Source organism: Gopherus evgoodei, unplaced genomic scaffold, assembly GCF_007399415.2.
Source record: "Gopherus evgoodei ecotype Sinaloan lineage unplaced genomic scaffold, rGopEvg1_v1.p scaffold_34_arrow_ctg1, whole genome shotgun sequence".
Taxonomy (NCBI): Eukaryota; Metazoa; Chordata; order Testudines; family Testudinidae; genus Gopherus; species Gopherus evgoodei.
The window spans coordinates 3,136,515-3,154,732 of record NW_022060016.1 but is presented as its reverse complement, the minus strand read 5'-3'; the positions used below and the strand labels follow the sequence as shown (position 1 = coordinate 3,154,732).

Genomic DNA, 18,218 nt, shown 5'->3' with positions numbered 1-18,218 from the left:
CATCCGAGGATCTGAAAGCAAATCACCCCCTGTGACACAGGATGCCTCACAGCTCCCTGGGGAGAGCTGAAGCCATTATTCTCCATTTTACAGATTTACCAAGAGGCGCAGTGACCAGCCCAGAATCCCAGAGATAGAAAAGCATGAGCAGAGTCTCAAATTGAAAACAAAAGTCCTCATTCCCAGCTCTCCCACCACCGCTCTAACTGCTAGCCCCCACTCTGGTCTAGTCCACAGAAGATTTTAACCACACTTATCACCGTAGTATATGAGTGCCTTCTAGTAGTGCACCATGACTACACATCGGTCATGTGCTGGTCTCTGCTCCTCTCTTCAGAGAGAGACGCGCTGTGCAGTGGACTGTCTGGTTTTGATAGGAGTGTCTGTTTTCTTTTAATATACAGGTACTTGTTGCTGTGTTTTTATAGAAGGCAGGTCGAAGAAATGTTCCTTGCAGTTGGAGTGGAAGGTGGTGAGGGTTACGATAATCCTTAGTTCATAGAAGAGTTCGGGCTACAGTCTCAGACCACTCCTAGAGACGGCTCTGTCTCCTGCATGGACTATCTCTACTCTTATTGTTGAGAGTCCATTGGGCCAGAGGAGCAGAGCTGTCAACCACAGCCTTTCCGGGAGCTTTAGATGATCTTTTAGATATGTTGGGCCCAGGCCACGTGGTGTTTTGAAGATAAGGACCAAGACCTTGAACTTAATTCAGTATGCTCTAAGAAGCAAGTATAGAGAGTGGGGGACAGGTCTGATGTGCTTCAGCAGCTGTGTTGCTGAGGACACATGCTGACACGTTCTATACTAGTTGGAGTTGCCTAAATGCTGAAGTGGGAGTAGAACCCTCTTCTCTAACTCACCCGACCCCACCCAGAGGTGGGCATAGAACCTAGACATCCTGACTCCCAGCCCTGCTGCTCGACCCCACTCCCTCTAGGTGGGAACAGAACCCAGGAGTCCTGACTTCCAGCTCCCTTGCCCTAACCACAAAACCATCCTTCCCCTCCCATGTCAGTGCCAAAACTCTGATAAAAACAACAGGTCAATTTTCCGGCAGGTGCATCTCTGACTTCAGTGGCATCAGGCAGCAAATGCCGGGGCGGACTCAGCCCAAGGCACTGCAAGGCATCCACAACATCTCCCTCGTCCATCTCTTTCACACAGCAGCAATCCAGCTAATTGCAGACCTGCCCACTGCTGGGCAGCAGCCACGAGGAGCTCACTCCACTCCTCATGCTCCATTGCATTTGAGAGACTGCTCCACTCTGGACTGAGCTCGTGTGTGTACTTTCTCACCCTTCTACAGGCAATTTAACCCAATCACAAAACATTTCCATCACTTAATGACCGTCTGTTGGCTTAAGCCACGGGAATTTGCACCATATGCCAAACTGCCTGCCAGCTCCTAAGGCGAGATTGCGAGCTGGCTCCACCATCTGCCAGCTGACACCTTCTTAAACCCCCTACCCCAACCACCAGTCTATTAACACAGATATTCTGCTTATTAGCCAGATTTCCGGTCCGACATGCTCCCATCAGTCAAACCCTGTCCCAGCAAACGGTGATGCTAAGCACCTGTTACAGATTCATTTTCAGTCATTTAACTCATGGCATATGCCCAGCTTTCTGAGCTTTTAACGTCAGCTACTTGCGCCCAACGCTCTAGGGTAGCAGAGTCGAACCCCAAAGGAGCACTGTTGCCATCTATGTAGGGATCATTCCCATCTCCTCTACAACCTCTCTCTCCTGCTGGCCATGTATCTGCTCAGATGAACTTGGAGCCTTCTCAGGCTACAAGAATTGAACTAGCTCAACTCAGCCTGCCTTCGCATACCAGATCACTGTGCAAGGATCAAAACTAGAATTCCCTTCGCAAACATAACCGACCTTAGAGTACCACCATCTAGTGCAGTGTTTCCCAAGCACTGGGTCACAACCCCCATGAGGGGGAAGTGCGGAGGGTCGTGAGGCATTGAAATTTTTATTACGATCTAAAGCAAGGAAGAGCTCTCTTGCTACCCCACTTTCCACATCCTCTGACCCTTCAAGGTCACGTGTTCTCCGTTGAGCTCTCGAAACACACACACAAATCAATTACTCAGCCTCAGTACCAATATATATTTTTAATCTAACTTTTATAATAAGCGGAAGAGGGTGGCAAAAAGTTTTAACTTCAGATAAGCGATTGCCAACTTGCAAAGACTGAAACTAAGGTTGAATGGAACGAACACAGGACTAGGAGTCGAGGACGCTGAAGGCCTTGTCCTGGCTCTGCCACTGACTCACAGGGACTTCAGCAAGGCCCTTCCCTTTTTGGTGCCTCAGTTTCCCAATCTGTACAGTGTGGATAATGATACCGACCAACCTCACTAGAGGTGGGGGGTGGGAAAAGAGCATTTTGCAGATGGAAAAGGTCTGTGCTAACCACTGCTAAGAGACTGGGTCAAGGAACACCTTCCAGTGTTTGCCCGTACACTCATTCCTAAAGAGCTTCCACTTCCCACAGCAACTCCTAGGGAACCTAACTTAACACCATAACTTCTTGGCCTGCTTAACCCTATGTGAGTTCTGGGGAAGCATAAAAGTCATAGAGTTTGCTGAATTGAGACAAAGATTCTTGGCCCATCACACTCGACCCCACAAACCAACCCACAGGTTAATGCAATCACTCCCAAGGAGCCTATGACCCACAGGGACTGCTCAAAATACTTCACAGATCTTACTAGGTTGAAAGATTTCATGAAGGCAAAAATGTTCAGATTTCTACTTCTTGGAGTCCACATGCACACTGGCCAGCTTGAACCATTTTTTTTTTAAAAGGCTGAAGCCTTGAAGAAACAGCAGGGCAGTTCTAACAAAGATGACATCAAAGTATGCTAAACAACGTGCAGGTAACCAAGGCGACAGCGTACTTTGAGTGCCTGGTGAAGAATAAATAATTCCATATAGGAAGGAGATTGGTACTTCACTTGTTAGACTAAGGAAGTTCCCTGGTTAAGGAAAAATAAAAGTTGGTAAGATGGAGTTAAGACTGAGAAAGTATTTGAAGAAGGAAAAATGTGAACACCACTATAGTTTTACCTAGTCCTGTAGAAAACCAAGGAATTCCAAGTTGAAGTCTAAAATCAATCAACTGATAATTTCCATACAGGCCTTTCAATTAAGATCCCAAACAGCCTTTTAACCCTGTTCACCTGTACGTCCCATTTTGCGTGTCTGCTATGAAAGGTCTGAGTGGAGATAAAAGCACAGCAGTAACACAAACTGCTCTCTCTGACAACACATACCTTGGAATTTCCACCAGGAATGTGGGAAACTAGACAGGCCCAAAGCAATGGGACTTTATGGAAGGACTTTTAGTATGCAACCTTTGAATCAGAATGTCTTAAGCCATGCCCACCTCTCACACTGCCGAAGCCACGGGTTCGTGCGCTGTAATATACGTCCTTTCTTAGGAGCAGCAGGGCCAACGTAAAGGTAGAGCATTAAAATGGGTGCCTTTAGTGGGGCAATAGAAAGTTGCACTGAAGCATGGATAGGCCTGTGCTACAGTTAGCAGATGAGGTCTGCAGGAAGGCCGGAAGTTGCAACCTTCCTTGGGCAACAATCCAGAAGCTCTATTGTGCAAAGGTTTCTTTGCAAATGCTGCCACATGACACCACTGAGTGGCCAATTCATGCACCAGCTGCACTGGCACATGAGAATGCAGGTGAAACCCACCAAGCAATACAGGATCACTAGCTAAATCTGTCTCCTTAAGGATGTGTAAGCGAGGCACAAGCTGAAGTGATGCAGTTAATATTGTTTGAGGGACTTTTCATGTGAATTGCCAAGCTATCTTCAATATTTATCTGGTCCACATCACCATATTATCTGAGTGCCACACAATCTTTACCCGTGAGGGAGGGCAGTGCTATTAGGCCTATTTTACAGATGTGGAACTGAAACACAGAGAAGCAAAGTGACGTGCCTAGGTTCAAACAGGATGTTTGGGGTACAGCAGGAATTGAATCTAGGTCTCTCTCAGCCCTGGGTAGGAGCTAGCCGTTGGCCCATCCTTGCAGTTGTTTTCATGTTCCCTCTTCCACTGCTCCTCATCATGCTCTTCCTGGCTCCTTCCGTCTTCCCTGGAGTCCCAGTTGCCACAAGGATGTGCCCATGATGCTTACAGACACAGAGGCTGAGCTCTGATTGTGCTTTTACATGCTCCTCTGCCACAGTGCTCCCTACCCACAGTTATGAAATGTAAGTGGGCAAGAGGATTTGTGGTAGGGTTGATCTCCTACACTTGGCTTTTCAGCCACATCCCCGCTCCCTTCAGTAGCAATGCACATTTGCTGTGGCTAGTTAACGCCAGTATCACTGGCTGGGTTCAGAATGCATTGCTTGTTTCCTAGCCCTCATGATAATTCTCTCTCTCTCTCTTCCAAACAGGAAAGGCTGAGGTCAGAGCTGGCTGGATGAATCTGAAATCTAAGCAGCTGCCGGGAAGTTAAAATGTAAGCATATTATACCAGGCAGAGCCAGCTAATAGCTCCCAAAGATGGTCCCGAAGCATTCTCCCCAAAACATGCCCTTGCTACCTCTAAGAGAAATATCCCAATCCTCTTTCCATCATTCTTCAGCCATTAACCACTCTCCTGGGTAAATGTCAACATCAGCTCTCTCCAGAGCAAGTCCCGCCTCATCCCTGACACTGATATCCATGGAATTACTGAGACCAAGCAATGCTCCCCTGTCTCTTCTCACTTGAGAATGAGATATGGTCAAGTGGTCTCCGCACAGGACTAGGAGCCAGAAAATCCCAATTTCTAATCATGGCTCTGACAGCGCCCACAAATACAGAGGAGTCAAGTCACTTCCCATCTCTGTGCCTCAGTTTCCAAATCCAAGAATATTGAAAGAGTCTCATGGGGAAGTTACAAGGCTTAATGAGTTAATGTTTACAAAGGGGGACAGACAGCACTATAGAAGTGTTGAGCACATGGCAGCACACTCCCAGGGTACCTCCTTCTTGAAAGTCTCATTGTTTGGACTACAGAGCCGGCATCAGAGTCACAGCCAAGACTGCATCCTAATTCTCTTCTGAAAGCCCCATCTCATCTTCCTCTTGCTGCTTCCTCTTCTTGATCAGTTTCTCTTTCTCCATACTGCTGCTGCTGACTCACATGATTCTCTTCCCTCAGACCAAGGTCTCGTGCAATCTGCTATCCTCCCACCTGTGCCCCATGACACACCTTCGATTGTATAAGCAATTCTCTATGGTCTTTTTCCTGTTCCACTCATAACCCCTCCCACACAAAACTCTCCTCAGCCTCACCCTGCAGACTAAAGCCATCTCACTGCTCCCCTAACATCCCGATCTCATTAAAACACTCCAGCCAGATTCGGTCTCTCAATCCCTGAATATTCCTTTGCCTGGATACCTACAACTCTGTCCCATCCACTGCCTTTCACCCCACTGCTCACATCAAACCCCACTGCTTGGTTCACTTCAATTCCCCTTGCTATACAGACCAGCTATAGGCCATCATATATACAAGCACGGACCCCAAAAAGCAGTTTATGCCTCAGGTCCAACCAGCTATGAGGATCTGGAAATCTGAAACATTTTCTAGGGATGCCTTACAGCCTGAAGCATCCAGCACACATGCCAGAGACTGGCATCAAGGTCTTCTGATCTGGCACATGATAAGCTACTGCTCTTCACCTCTTCCACCTGTTCTCCATGTGTGAGCAGAGCAACAAAGTGAAGTCACTGAGATCTGGCCAATTTTGTTTGCCTCTTTCCTGTGATTTACAAACCTATCAACGTTCAAGGGGGTAGTAACTCTCTCACTCAGGTGCTGATGAGTACCACCATTCATTCAGACACCCTTTGCCAAGTATCTGAAAGGTCCTCGGCTCACCACCCTTCTCCACTGGTATTCAGGAAGAAGAATTCTCTGTATCTGAGCTGCGGTTTGGGACAGGGCATTCCCTTAACATCTTCAGCACTTATTTCCATCCCAACCAATTCATGCCTCCAACCCTGTGGAAGTGAATTCACCGAATCATATGCCAGCAATGCCCCTCTGCTATGTACATCGGCCAAACTGGACAGTCGCTACGGAAAAGGATAAACAGACACAAATCAGACATTAGGAATGGCAATATACAAAAACCTGTAGGAGAACACTTCAACTTCCCTGGCACACTATAGCAGACCTTACGGTGGCCATCCTGCAGCAAAAAAACTTCAGGACCAGACTTCAAAGAGAAACTGCTGAGCTTCAGTTCATCTGCAAATTTGATACCATCAGCTCAGGATTAAACAAAGACTGTGAATGGCTTGCCAATTACAAAACCAGTTTCTCCTCCCTTGGTTTTCACACCTCAACTGCTAGAACAGGGCCTCATCCTCCCTGATTGAACCTACCTCATTATCTCTAGCTTGCCTGCATATATATATACCTGCCCCTGGAAATTTCCACTACATGCATCTGACGACGTGGGTATTCACCCACAAAAGCTCATGCTCCAAAACGTCTGTCTGTTAGTCTATAAGGTGCCACAGGATTCTTTGCTGCTTTCACCTGAATTACTAACCCCAGATCCGCTGGCTGTGCTATTCAGAGAAGTTAATGCACTCAACAGCCCTACTCAAGGAAATGTCCATCCTTGGGCACTGTCAGCATTGTTGTTTGGAGAGGTTCCCATTTCCTCCCATCCCTAGAGAACAGCCCTGCTGGTCTTCATGCCCTACTGAGGGAGATCACAGTCCCCTGTTCCTTAAACAGTATCTCAGGAAAGCGTCATTCCTTTTGCTCCAAACACCAATAACTGGGGAGCTGCTCCTCTTGACCAGACCCATGGAGGCTATTTAGGGAAGTGACCCCCTCCATGGTCTCTATGAGGTGTCCTGCCTCAATTCTCTCTCCCCCGCACCCCCAATGGACTGGATGTTGCCTGTGCCCCCACCAACTCCTCCTTCCCTAGTTGCTATAGGGTTGACAGATGCATGTCCTCCCCCATGCCCTCACCCCAATTCCTTCCCTAGTCCCTACTGGAGGGCAATGGCTACATTTCCCCCCGTGTCACCTCAACTCCTTCTTCCATCCCTCTTGGACAGCAGCAGACATTTCCTGGTCCCTGGCCCAACATTCACCTCAACTCCATTGCTTGTTGCTATTGGGCTGACAACTGCATTTCCTCCCCCCGCAAAAGCTCACCCCAACTCCTTCACTGGTCACTATGGAGGGAACGACAGCCATGTTCCTCCCCCATGATCACCCCAACTCCCTATTGGAGGGTGACAACTGCATTCGCCCCAACTCATTCACTCCTTCCCCATGTGCTACAGGGAGGCAACAGCCACGTACCCCACCCCTCCTCATACCTTCTGGGACAGCAACAGCCACCAGCCCTAGCTGAAAATAAGGGGGTCCCAATTCTGGGGGGTGACACCCCAATACCAGCCCCACTCAACATCTTCCTCTAATCTTTCACCCCAACTTCTCCTTTCAATGACCTGGTCTCTCCCCAGGCCTAAATCTCTGCCCCTATGGGGGTCCCCGATCCTGGGGGGGCCTGACACTCCCCCATCCCTCCCCACGAAGGGGTCCCCAGTACTGGCGGGTGCTGCCCCTCCGCCCACGGGAGGTCCTGGTCCTGAGGGACCCTGACACTCCCCCACCCCCCCACGGGGGGGCCCGGTCCTGGGGGACCCTGACACTCCCCCAACCCCCCACGGGGGGGCCCGGTCCTGGGGGACCCTGACACTCCCCCACCCCCCCACGGGGGGGCCTGGTCGGGGGGGGCGCTGACCCCCCCGGGGTCCCGTCGGCCATTTCCCTCCAAGATGGCGGCAGCGGCAGAGGCAGCGGTGGCCCCGGTAACCGCCCGCGTCTCCCAGCGCCCCGGCCCGGCCCCGGCACCTGCAGCTCGGCTCGCTCGGCCTCCCAGCGGCTCTTCTCGGCCTCGAAGCGGGCCCACTCGTGCTGGATGTAGTGCAGGATGCCAGGCAGGCTGAGCTCGCCGGGCCCGGCCCCCGCGGCCGCCCGACCCGGGGCCTGCGGCGGGGGGGGTGGCGGCTCTGCCCCCGCCGGGCCCGGGGCCTGCTGGGCCCGCACCAGCACCCGCTCAGCCTCCATCATGGATCCCGGCGGCTGCCACATAGGGAGCCGTGCGGGGCGGCACTTCCTGCCAGATAGTGAGCCGCCAGGAAATGGGGCCCGCGCCGCGGGAGGGGGGCAGGGAGGGGTTCCCATGGCAACGGGCCCCTTCAGGTAGGCCTGATTCCCCCTGAGCGGGGGGGGGGGGTTCCCATGGCAACGGGCCCCTCCAGGTAGGCCTGATTCCCCCTGAGCAGGGGGGGTTCCCATGGCAACGGGCCCCTCCAGGTAGGCCTGATTCCCCCTGAGCGGGGGGGTTCCCATGGCAACGGGCCCCTCCAGGTAGGCCTGATTCCCCCTGAGCAGAGGGGGTTCCCATGGCAACGGGCCCCTCCAGGTACGCCTGCTGCTTCCCCCTGGGGGGGCGAGGGTTCCCATGGAAACGGGCCCCTCCAGGTAGGCCTGATTCCCCCTGAGCAGGGGGGGTTCCCATGGCAACGGGCTCCCCCAGGGTAGGCCTGATTCCCCCTGAGCAGGGGGGGTTCCCATGGAAACGGGCCCCTCCAAGTAGGTCTGATTCCCCCTGAGCGGGGGGGGGTTCCCATGGAAACGGGCCCCTCCAGGTACGCCTGCTGCTTCCCCCTGGGGGGGCGAGGGTTCCCATGGCAACGGGCTCCCCCAGGGTAGGCCTGATTCCCCCTGAGCAGGGGGGGTTCCCATGGCAACGGGCTCCCCCAGGGTAGGCCTGATTCCCCCTGAGCAGGGGGGGTTCCCATGGAAACGGGCCCCTCCAGGTACACCTGCTGCTTCCTCCTGGGGGGGGGCGAGGGTTCCCATGGCAACGGGCTCCCCCAGGGTAGGCCTGATTCCCCCTGAGCAAGGGGGGGTTCCCATGGCAACGGGCTCCCCCAGGGTAGGCCTGATTCCCCCTGAGCAGGGGGAGTTCCCATGGCAACGGGCTCCCCCAGGGTAGGCCTGATTCCCCCTGAGCAGGGGAGGGTTCCCATGGCAACAGACCCCTCCAGGGTAGGCCTGCTTCACCCTCATACTGTTCCCCCAGCAAGGAGAAGGATTCCCATGGTAACACCCCCTCTTTACAGGCCTGCTTTATCCCACCCAGAGCAAGGAGGGAGCAGTTCCCAGGGCAACCCCCCCATCTGCTCTCCCCCCACACACACACATCCAGACACCCAAAGCATCCAAGGAGAGGTCCATCCAGGGAGGGGTTCCCATGGCAACGCCCCCCCCAACTTGCTTCACCCCCCACTCAGAACGGGCTGAGGGGGATTCTCATTACACTGGGGACCCTAACCAAGTTCCCCCTAGAATAGGGTCTCTTCTCACCCCCATCCCGAGCAGACAGTGAGAGTTTCCCGTTTCAATGGGGGTCTCGATCAGGCTCCCGCAGGACAGGCCTCTCATCCACCTGTAGCAAACAGGTAGCGATCCCCATGGCAACAGGCTCCTCACCACTGCAAGCACAGTCTCACCCCTCACCTCCACCCAGGACTGCACAGGCCACCCCATTGACAGGCCACCTCCTTCCCAGATCAGTCCCCTCCCCAAAGTACTGTTCTCTCTGCCCCCAGGGCAGATCCCTTCTTAGCACAGAGCTGAAACTTCAGTCTGGTTTGGATGAGGACAAATGAAACCCTGACTCATCTCCCCAACCATACTGCTGGTCCATCACCTTAGCTCCATAATGGCCCCTATTCAGAGTAGTCACTGTCCCTTCCTCTCAACTATTCAGGATGCTCACCATCTCCTTTCCCCCTCTACCTTCTTATCTAGGGAAATTGTCTGCCTTACCCCAAATCCACCACTGGTTGGTGTTCAGGTTTATCAATGTGCTTTACCTGTCTTACCTAGGAGGACTCACAGGGCTGCCTCCAGAAATCTTGAGATTTTTGGCTGTGGCAAAGGAACCAATTACAGAAGCGCTATGAAATTGGGGTGGAATAGACATAGAGGAAGCAGAGACATGGGACTCTGTCCAGACATCCTTGGGCCCCACTCTTACACAAATTCGCTTACATTCAGGCATCAGTCATTTCCCCGATTTAAAAATATATAATGTGATGTCAACTTTTTTCTTCTCAAAAGCGAGAAACTAAGAGGAGGAAGATGTAGGTGAGTGGAAAACCTCAGACATCTTGTTTACAGCCTAGAAAGATGGCCATTTTGAGTTAAAATAGAGACAGACTTTTCAAGACCATTGAAATCCAAGGCCTCAGGAGCGTTGCTGGAAGGAACAGAACACCGACTCAGAAGCTAGGGCTACGAAGCCTATGATCAATGGTTGTTGATTGAATCCCACTATGTTTTATGGCGTTGTGCATTGTGATATGTGTGGAACTCTTTCTTGGGGCTTTTGTCTCCTGGTGGAACCTAGGCAGGCGGAGAGGTTGTGGTCATAACTGTCGGAGAGCTGTTTGTAATGGCAGTCATAGAGTCTAATGGTTTGCTTGACTCGTCTTGCATGACTGAGCAGGGGATTTTGACAAGGAGCTGGGAAAGGAGACCGGAGCCAGAAACACACATTCTGGAGTGCTCACTGATGTCACATTTAGCTACAAACTTTGCCTTATTGAGTACTTTGCTACAGTGAAGGTTATTTTCCTGTCCATCATTTTGTGTTCTTTTTTTACTTCTAGTTCTGGTGAAAGAGGCCAGACTGACAACCCTGGAGACATCCCCACAAGTACAGCACAGGCAGCTAGAGAACCAACTCCCTTAAAAACACACTACACAGGGTGCCTTCTTCCTTCCCTGGAGGGACACAGTTTAGAGGTAAGAGGGGGCTCACTCATTCCTTGGTCTTTGCTGCGGCTTCCCACCTGGCAGCCAATTAGTGCCAGTAGGGATGGGGGAGTGTTGATTTTTTTTTTTATGTGGACAGACGTCCACTAGGAGTTGGACTGAACCCCCCAACTCATTACACACAGGCCAGCATTTAATGCTATATACTAATAAAATTCCAGCTGATTTCTTCTGGAAACTTTGAGGATTGGATCCCTCTTTTCCAGTACCTTGTTTCCAAGAGTGGGCAGAACCACCTGCTTTAGAGGAAAGGGCAGAACAAACCCTTAAGTAGACACTTGAGGAATAGCTTAACCATAGAGGAGAAATTCCCCCCGCCCCTCTGCCGTCCCCATGAAAGGTTTCTATCTGCCCAGAAGCAATGGGGTTTATATCCTTTATATATATATATATGAGATTATACATATAGTATATATAAGTAATGTATTACATATATCCCTTTTAAACCTATCTAACATAACTATGAACATTCTTATTATCCATATAAAGTTTGGCTCCAGAAGGTAGGAAGGGTTGGGTCTGAGGTTCTGTTCCGGCCCAACTTTCTGTTTCTGTTCCACTTCCTTATTCCTGTCTGAAAGGAAACAGCATTTTAAAAAAAAGACAGGGCTGGTGAAACACTTTCTAGGTCTTAATTCATCTGACCTGTTTGATTTCTCCTTTCAGGGTCCCCTTTCTCAGATGTCCCTAGAAGAGAAGGCAGGTAAATATGCTTCCCGCCACATTTCATCTGGATTTTGTCTAGCCTCTCACTCTCATCCTGTCTGTTCCTGGACCATTGTGGGGTAGGATGTTTTTAGGGGTGTCACTGGTGTTCGGGCATCTGTAGGAGGGAGTCAGGACTCCTGGGTTCTACCGTTCCCAACTCTGCTGCTGACTCACACTGGGCAAATCAGTTCTCATCTGTGTGCCCCAGTTTCAGTGGCGATAACAATGCCTCTCTCCCAGGCAGATTGTGGAGCTTAGTTCATTAAGGTCTTTTAAGAACCATGTATTGAAGGTGCTAGAGCAAGGCAAGGGATTATTAAGTGCCTTTTAATATAGCTTTGTCCTTCCCAATTTTACATAGATTCCCCCCACTTACACACATTGGGAATGGAGCAGAGATTAATGCAATGGCTTTTTAACAACTTCAAGCTTATCTAAACCCATCTTCTTAAATGCTGCTTGACACAGGATCCCTTTCAATCCCGCAAAGCAGCAGGGGAGGAGACTAAGGTGGGTGGTGCTTATAAACAAGTGATTAAAAAAACTAAACCCATGCTGACAAGATTGCAAGCCATGGAATAGCTACAGAGCCCTGGCTTAACAATGCAACCAGCCCACCAGTGGAAAAGCTTCCCTGAGACCAGGCTTCCCTTGCATGCCCGAGAAAACTCAACTTCAGCCTCCTTGGGGAATCGTAGGCTTTGTGTACATTGCCAGTTGAATGACAAAAACTTTTGTCATTCACAGGTGCTTAAATATCCCCACCATCCCCACCCCCAAAGACAAAAGTTTTTCCAGGGCAAGTGCAGTATAAATGGCTGATTGTCATCAGGAGCGCTCTCCTGTCAACAGTGCGAATCATACTCATAGGGGGTGGAAGTATTACACTACCCGACTTTTCACTAAAAGTTATGTAGCATAGACAAAGCCAGAGATGTTTTTAATTCTGAGGGCAGTTCATCTTTCAAGTGACACTACTGCCTCCTCTTTTAATTCTAGTCTATAACATACAGTTTTAACAGCTGCCTTATATCACTGTGGCTAGGCTGCTGCCAGGGGTGACTCTAGGCATTCTGCAGCCCCAAGCACGGCAGCTTGCCTGTGGAGGGTCCGCTGGTCCTGTGGCTTCGGCGGACCTCCCGCAGGTGCCGCCGAAGCCGCAGGACCAGCAGACCCTCCGCAGGGACGCCTGCAGGAGGTCTGCCGAAGCCGCGGGACCAGCGGACCCTCCGCAGGCATGCCGCTGAAGACAACCTGCCTGCTGCCCTCGCGGTGACCAGCAGAGCGCCCCCCGTGCCTTGCCGCCCCAAGCACACGCTTGGTGTGCTGGGGCCTGGAGCCGCCCTTGTCTGCTGCAGTCCAAGGCAGAAAGGAGTCTGGTTTAGTACTAATAAATAATTGTTTGCGCTTTTCCAGCACCTTCTGCTTGAGGAGCTCCGAGTGCTTTATACACTTTAATTAAGACCAAATCTATACTGGAAAAGGTTTGCTGGCATAGCTAGAGGTCAGACTAGATGATCACAATGGTTCCTTCTGGCCTTTTAATCCATGATCTTGTGCAGATGCATTTTATGCTGGCAAAAAAGTGCTTTTGCTGGCATAGATTATGCCAGTTCCCTGAGTGAAATAAGCGATAGCAGCATAACTGTGTCTACCCGAGGACTTTTACCAGCATAGAAATGTCATCCAAAAAATCACTCCCCAACCCACATTACTATCCTGGCAAGTGTTGCTAGTGTAGAGCTCTCCTAGCTGAATCTCCCAAAAGAAGGTGGGGAGATAAAGATTCCTGCACTTTTTAGCCAGGGAGATAGGTGCAGACAACTCAGGAGTTGCGTCTAAGGCCACACAGTGAATCAGTGGCAGAGGTGGGAATGGGATGCAGGAGGACACCCTGCTCTGACTACTAAGCCAACACTGACTTCCAGCTCCCCCGATCGAATCGCTGCGTGACATTTGCCTCTTTCTAGGTTTGGTTCCTAAATTCCTGCATCTTGATGCGGGAGCAGCATTTGAAGAAGCACAGTGAGGCATAGCAGCTTTAAACTGTGTGGCTGCTCCAGGAGCTCGCTGACCTACTGGCTGGAGAGTAGCTTTAACTAAAGGAAAGTGAGCACATTGTGAGCTAAACTCTCCAAGGCAACAAAGGAAATCTGCCTGCTTGGCTTCCTTGTTTGAGCATGGTTATCACTAGGAATGTGCACAACTCGGGGCGGCGGGGGTGGGGGGACGATGTTGGTTACTTGGATGCTGCAGCTCAGCCAGCAGAGGGAGTACAGAACACTGCTTCCTCAAAAGTCCCACAAAAATAGGGATTTCTGCCCTAGAATCTGGAGGATGTTTCCACCCCAGGCTCTGTCTGTTGCAGTGGGTCTCATTCAGAGCTTTAGCTGCTTGACAGTGGGATTGGAGGCGACCAGCTGCCACGAGCCATTTGCTGAGAGCATCATGTTAGATTAGACTTGAGCTCAGACCAGAACCCCCAAATGAGACACCCCCAAACTTTGAGAAAGTTCAGATCTGGGTCTTAGCTTTGGGGCTTGGGGTTGTCTCATGCGACGTGGGACGGAGATCCTGGTGATTAAAGGTACTGGGTATGGGGCTATAGTTGCATTAACAGAGTTCTCCTGGGATGCAGGGTGTGTTACTGACAGACTGGCTCCTTAAAGAGCAGAGCGGTATTCCCAGGGCTGACGAGAGAGGGAGTGAAAGGGTGGACAATTGTAGCAGGGATTTAAGCACATGGGGACCCCCCCCAAATAAAACATATGTGTAAATAAAGCAAAACGGGAGGAGGTGGGGCCCCAGTGAACATGATGTACCAGAGCCCCAAATTGTTTTCAGCAGGCCTGCCTGTAACAGTGCCCCCAGGTTAGGAGGGCAGTTGGGTTTTCTTTTCCTGATAACTGGGCTTTTGTTGTGCAGGGTACTGTGCTCTGTGTTGCCCACCCCTTTCCCACCAGGGGAAGGTGGATTTGCAGAGAAATTAGTGCTTAAAATGGAGGCCTTGATCCCTCTGGGGAAATGAGCAAGCTTGATCCAAACAAGATTAAATAAAGCAGCCCCCTTGACATGGCCCATCTGTTGTTCTGGGGACTTTAGCAGTTAATGCAGGTTGAGAAGCTGTGTGCAACAATTCAGAACTTTTGGGTGGTCTCCTTGCTCCTATTTTCCCAGCAGGACGGAAGCTCCAGATGCCTGAGGAGCAATCCCGAGTTCAGACATGCCTACAATACTGAGGTCTGTCCTTTCCGCTGGCTGCAGCTCCTTTGGGAGTGGCCGTTCGGTCAGCCAGTTCCAACCTGCACTGACTGGCTGACTTTGCTCCGTGGTTGAGCTGTGCTGATAACCAGCCGATAAACACAGACTGAGGGAGGCTCAGACTGGAATCTGAACACCGCTTTTGAGGGAGGGACTGGGAGACAGGACTCCTACAGCCTATTCCTAGTTCTGCTACTGACTGGGGAAACGGGCACAGAGCGGCAGTCACTTGTCTAAGGATGCACAGTGGTTCAAATGCAGAGATGGGAACAGAATATAGGAGTCCTGAGTCCCTGGCCCTTCTCTACCCACTAGACCTGTGGTACCCAACCTTTTTGTGGCTAGTAGCACATTCATGTTTTCAGAAGAGTGTGGCAGGCACCAACAATTTTTCAAGGCTTATTTTGTGTTTGTACGTTAAATAATACAAAAAAAAGCATATTTAAATAATTTTCACCTCTTAGCTCATCATAATATATGAATCCAGATTAAAACCAAAGAGAAGTCATGAGGACAGAGAACACCAGTACCCGCAGCACCGGAGTACTCTGTCCCCAGCAGGCGTGGGGCCCCAGTTTCTCTTCCCTGCTCAGCCCTAGGCGGGCCCCACACCCGCCAGGGACCAAGAACACTGGCGCCTGCAGCCCCAGAGTTCTCTGTCCCCAGCAGGCGCGGGGCCGCAGCTTCTCTCCCCTGCTGGGCACTAGGCAGGCCCAGCACCTGCCAGGAACAAAGAACACCATGCCCGCAGCCTCAGTTCTCTGTCCGCAGCAGGTGCAGGGCCGTGGCTTCTCTCCCCTGCTAGGCACTAGGTGGGCACACATAAATGCCCTGGCAGGCGCCATGGCACCCACCACGTTGGGGACCACTGCACTATGCCATGCAGTCTCAGTGAGGGACAGTGGAGAGATTTAATTTAGAGATGCCCCCAGGTGAACCTGAAGAATCAGGGGACTGTGTTTCTTGTGGCAGTCAGCTGGGAGGAGCATCTGTCTTTAATCGGACCATTTATTTTAAACCCTTTGTTCCATCTAGTCTAGTAGCCCCCACTCCAATTATAGGATTGGGGAGGCAGCCCCTGAGCAGTGGACGCAGGCTTTCCCTAGCCACAAACATCCCTGGCACTCACACTCCATGTCTATTTCTTTCCAGGGTGACCAGCAAGTAAGCTGTGTTGGGATGGATGAGTCCAGAGCCTCCTGGGGAAGCAATGACTGCTGGCTGCCTCGTGCAGAGACCACAGCCACATAACATCATTCCCCAGCTGAACAGACCCAGCTGCCTCGCAAGATGCGCATCACATTCTGTCAGGGGGTCCTAGCGCTATCCATTGTCATCAATCTGCTGATACTGTACTATGTCTCAAAGCTGCAGCAGCGGATGTTGCACAGACACAGAGACCCCGTCCAGCCTAGCTCCCGGCTGCTACCTGTCCCCCAGAGGCCCGGGGTGACCATTATCATCAGGGAGTTCGAGGACTTTGAGAACTACGTCCCTGATGTGGTGCAGTCCTTCCTGAAACAGAAGCCGGAGCAGCCAGTCATGGTGGCAGCGGATACCTTGCCGTACCCTCCGCTTGTATTACCGGATGCTCCCAACGTCCAGGTCGTGATCCTCAAGCCAGCCCCTGACCACCCTGCCCATGTGTCCAGGCCTGAGATGTACGTGAAGACGGAGTATGTGGCCCTGGTGCCTGATGGAGTCAAGGTTGATTCCACAAGGCAGCTGGATCGTATGTTAGAAGAGTTCAAAGCCAACCAGGGCAGAGTTCAAATGGTGGCGGCGCCTGTGCAATCCCTTGCTCCCCTCCAGTGCTTGAACCTAAAGGTCAGCCTTAGAAAGTGGACTGCTGAATACAGCGTAGCACCATCCACCAGGCTCTGCGCAGCTCTGAAGGGAGACGCCGTGATTCTGCTACGCACAAAGGATCTCTTCAACCTTTCCACTCCCTTGGCCAAGCCCTTGCTGACCTCCCTCTTCATCCAGACATCGCTGCGGGGCTGGATGGTCCGAATCCTTGACATCTCCTTCTCCTCAGCCCACCAGCCTCTGCTCAGCTCCTCTCACAACCAATGGAAGGCAGAGAACCGTGCCAAAGCCAGCCGGCTACAGCTCTTCCGAGACTTCGGCATCAAGCGGGTTCTCCTGGAGGATGGGAAGCAGCAGTGGTTTGGGTGCAGCAAAGAGACGCCGCGTTGCTTCGGCACCGTCCATGATGATACGCCGGAATATCTGTACCAGAACCGCTGGACCCCGCCTTGCTGTCTACAGGCCCTGAGGGAGACGGCAAAGTACGTCATCAACATCTTGGAGACCTCCGGGGTGCGGTACTGGCTGGAAGGCGGGACGCTCCTAGGAGCTGCCCGACATCAGGACATCATCCCATGGGATTATGACGTGGATCTAGGGATATACCTGGAGGACATACCCAACTGCGACCTCCTCAGGAACGTAGAGTCTGGCTCCATCGTGGACGAGAAGGGCTTTGTTTGGGAGAAGGCCATCGAGGGCGACTTCTACCGTGTGCAGTACAGCGAGCATAACCACCTGCATGTTGACCTCTGGCCCTTCTACCCCAAGAACGGGCTGATGACCAAGGACACATGGATGGACCACCGGCAGGATGTGGAGTTCCCGGAGCACTTCCTCAAGCCCCTGTTACCCCTGCCGTTTGCTGGCTTCACAGCTCTGGCTCCCAACAACTACCGGAGCTTTTTGGAGCTGAAGTTCGGCGCAGGTGTGATTGAGAATCCAGAATATCCAAACCCAGCCCGGAAGAAGCTGGATAAGGGGAAATAAGCAAGGACTCTGGCTTCTACCTCTGCATTGGGGCCCAAGAGAGCATCAGACTCAGAGGCCCAGGGAGCAGGGATCTCTCTCTCTTGAACATATCACTGGTGCCAACAGGTGTGAACCATGCTGCTGCTGGGGGAGCTGTCTGCTCACGGCTGCTGGTACAGCCCACTGAAGCCGGGAGAGTTTACGCTCACCTTTGGGGCTGGGGGGATTGTCCAAAGAGCTTGTGGCCATTTGGAGGTGAGACACTTTGAACACAAAGACAGGACAATTAACAAAGCAACCTGGGGAGACCTCATGGAGATACTGCCTCAGCACGTCTCCCAGACTCACTGGTGGGACTCTCTGCTTTCTAGCAAAGGTCTGTAGTTCATGGATTGGTTTTGGGGCTGCTCTCTGAGAGGACGTGAGAAGCCACAGCTGTTTTCGATCAGCAGGAAGAGTACCAACTTAATGCCTGTCCCCCTTGCTGCCTCATTTAGGGGCTGGGGATCTGTTACCCATCTGAGGCTTAAAGCTGTGGGGTCACGAACAACT

At 51.7% G+C, this 18,218-nt stretch overlaps 2 protein-coding genes across 3 annotated transcripts in view; one reads left to right on the top strand and one right to left on the bottom strand.

Annotated features, from left to right (window-relative positions):
- STRN4 (striatin 4) overlaps nt 1–8,054 on the bottom strand; it is a 28,612-nt gene extending 20,558 nt beyond the window's left edge. The window contains exon 1 of one of the 2 annotated variants that reach the window (XM_030544398.1): nt 7,920–8,054. The gene's annotated coding sequence lies outside the window, so the exon portion shown is untranslated. The remainder of the gene's footprint in view (nt 1–7,919) is intronic. The other variant, XM_030544397.1, reaches the window with a different exon arrangement.
- Nucleotides 8,055–9,164: 1,110 nt separating this feature from the next.
- FKRP (fukutin related protein) lies at nt 9,165–18,017 on the top strand. The gene is made up of 3 exons (XM_030544400.1): nt 9,165–10,886; nt 11,583–11,619; nt 16,038–18,017. The coding sequence occupies exon 3, from the start codon at nt 16,176–16,178 to the stop codon at nt 17,682–17,684; it is 1,509 nt and encodes a 502-aa protein (XP_030400260.1). The 5' UTR covers nt 9,165–10,886; nt 11,583–11,619; nt 16,038–16,175; the 3' UTR covers nt 17,685–18,017.
- The last annotated feature ends 201 nt before the right edge of the window (nt 18,018–18,218 follow it).